The 2,703-nt window shown below is 26.3% G+C and overlaps 1 protein-coding gene across 1 annotated transcript; it reads right to left on the bottom strand.

The window, feature by feature from the left end:
• Positions 1 to 4: 4 nt before the first annotated feature.
• On the bottom strand, positions 5 to 858 carry LOC103311618 (kelch-like protein 18; the record flags this gene model as incomplete). The annotated part of the gene is made up of 2 exons (XM_008191291.3): positions 287 to 858; positions 5 to 227 (listed from the first exon to the last, which is right to left on the bottom strand). Coding segments are annotated over exons 1-2 (336 nt in total), but the record flags the coding sequence as incomplete, so codon positions are not given.
• Positions 859 to 2,703: the final 1,845 nt, after the last annotated feature.

The raw sequence follows: 2,703 nt of genomic DNA, 5'->3' as shown, positions 1-2,703 counted from the left end.
GAACGTTTTCTTCAATGACCACGATATGCTCCAAATAAATAAAATTTACCAGCAACTGTAAAGCGGTTGAATCTATCTCTCTCATTACAACGAGATAATGATTCTTTTCTGAAAAATTTGTGAACATGGCATAGAAATATGGACTAGCCGATGCTAAAACCACTTTATGAGCGATAGTTATTTTGTGATCGTCTGTTTCTAGTTTAATATCACAAAAAACCTCATCTCTATAAGCAAAAAAAAACCCGTTACTTATATTTATCTGGCAGCTACACTTACAACTTACTCTCGTAAGGTTTGTAACACTCCATATGTCTCTGCATAAGACGATTTTGTATACTCGTATTTTGCATATTTTTCACATCTTCTGGATTCTGTCTTTTGATTTTTATTTTGCATTGTAATTGCTAGGTATATAAATTCAGGGTTTTCGAGTTCTTAAAACGACAAACAGTGCATTTAAATATCAATTATAAATATCCATATAAATCGTTAATAACCTTCTAAGAATACTAAAGTAATAGAAAAACCAAATTTTAAATTTTAACAGGACATGCAAATATTTCGATATATCACGTATTACTGGATCGTAAGTAGAAATCTTAATTCATATCGTAAAAACTTAAAATTGATAAAAAAAAAGTGTATTATGTTTAAGATCTAATTATACACAAAAGGATAAAACAGCTATTTTTCAATCTTAAAAAAATATGAAATGTGGGCAAGTGTATGTCACTCTGCTGTACAGTAGGTTACAAGTGAACGACTGTATAATGGATGCTGTTATATATGAATTCAATGATATAATATCCCACACAGCATTTGGTAAATGATAATATTTTGTGAATATTTTAAAGTGCTTGAATAATGAATAGGTATTTAACAAATAATATTTTATTAATATTTTCTACTCATCATAATAAAATATTGTACTTTATAATTGCATAAAAATGTTGACTCAATATTTTTATAAAGTTTCCGTAAGAATATTTTTTTTCAAATACATGGTTAAAATGATTTGTAAATGTTTTTTACAAAATATTTTCAAAAATATGAACTTGTTGGCCAAATAATATAACTAAAATATTTCTTACTTATTCACGTAACTTTTTATAATATTTTGAAAACTACATTATTTTCCTGAAAATATTTTAACCATAGTTAGGAAATATTTTTATACTGTGTGGGGATATCAATTATATACGAAAAACGTTTAAGAGCGGAGATGATTTGTCAATGTGGATATTTTAAATTATGATTATATTGTTATTACTTGTTATTAATATAATATAAATTACAATAATAGTACTTGTAGACAATAAGTTGAATTTTTATTTGTTTCAATGGTGATAACTGATAAACAAAGAGTTAGAAGTGAAAATCCCGTTTTTAGTGGTTTTTCGTAATTTGTCGATATTTTTCGCGTAGCATTAAATAACTATTGAGAAAATTGAAAACGAACCTCTCATAAGTACCATATAATTTACTAAAAGTTAAGATACTATACTAAGTTCAAATTTCTAAGAGTGCTTCGATTTAAATATAATTTATTGAAATCGAAGCACTGTAACTGAAAACCGAAAAGTTTATTGTGTAAAGAAAATGTAAATACAAGCAAGAAAGGAAATTTATTTGTATTTACGGTAATTTATTTTAGAGTTACACCAAAAAAACAAAATTGATTTTGTAAAATATTATTTTGTTATTTCTGGCGCTTTTGAATACTATTTGCAATTATGATAATATTATAATTGTTTTAAACCAGCAACAAGCATTTTCAATTTTCAAATTTTTACTTTTGTTTTTCTATGAATGTCAATATTTAAAAATTTAAAAACCATTTTGTAGTTGAATATTTATAAAATGTTCAACTTTTATAACTAAGGATTGGAACTGTAAAATAAAGTTCAACGTAAGTAATAAATAGGTTATTGTCTAACTAAAAAATGTCAAAAATACAAAATCAATTTACGTCAATTTAGGACGAAATAACATATTAAATAACCAAGAATAACAATTTTTTTACAAATTTTATAATATTAATTCACCTTACCGGCTACTGTATTAATAATGAAGAATAACAATCTGTATATATAAAAAGGCTTGTCCTGGGTGATTTATCATCGTCTAGCCGGAACTGCTGAAGCTATGGATATGAAATTTTCAGTAAATGTACTTATTACAATGTATAGGCGCACTAAGAAAGGATTTTTCGAAAATCGCATTTTAAAGAGGTGCTCAAACAGGGATCTCGAGATTCACGATAGAAATTGGAAATTTTATTTTTATTTATTTTTTAAATAGTTGCCATTGGTTACAGTCTACAGTAGAAATTAGTATTTATTTGTTATTGGTTTCCATTGGTTATTTGGGCAGATCAGGTACAAGCTAGCACCAAATCAAATTATTGAACATTGCAGCAAGTTACATCCAAAAACAGTTGAACAATCATAATTTTTTTTTAGTTACAATTTTTTACTGATAACGGAGTGCACGGGTTCAGTTTGGTATGAATGTTTGTGTGTAGATTAAACCTCTAGGAAGAAGACAGACTAATTTAGGAATGGTTAAATTTGGTTTTTTTTATTCATCTGATATTAGTAGTTATGTTAGGTTAGGATTTTGTATTAATTGATTATATTAATCTACCATAGGTGGAATACGACAAACTTGGTATAACTTTGATACTTTAGAGTTAAATCA

The sequence above is a fragment of the Acyrthosiphon pisum genome, unplaced genomic scaffold (assembly GCF_005508785.2).
Source record: "Acyrthosiphon pisum isolate AL4f unplaced genomic scaffold, pea_aphid_22Mar2018_4r6ur Scaffold_9886;HRSCAF=10487, whole genome shotgun sequence".
Lineage (NCBI taxonomy): Eukaryota > Metazoa > Arthropoda > Insecta > Hemiptera > Aphididae > Acyrthosiphon > Acyrthosiphon pisum.
The sequence above is the reverse complement of the archived record's forward strand: the minus strand, read 5'-3'. Positions and strand labels throughout refer to the sequence as shown.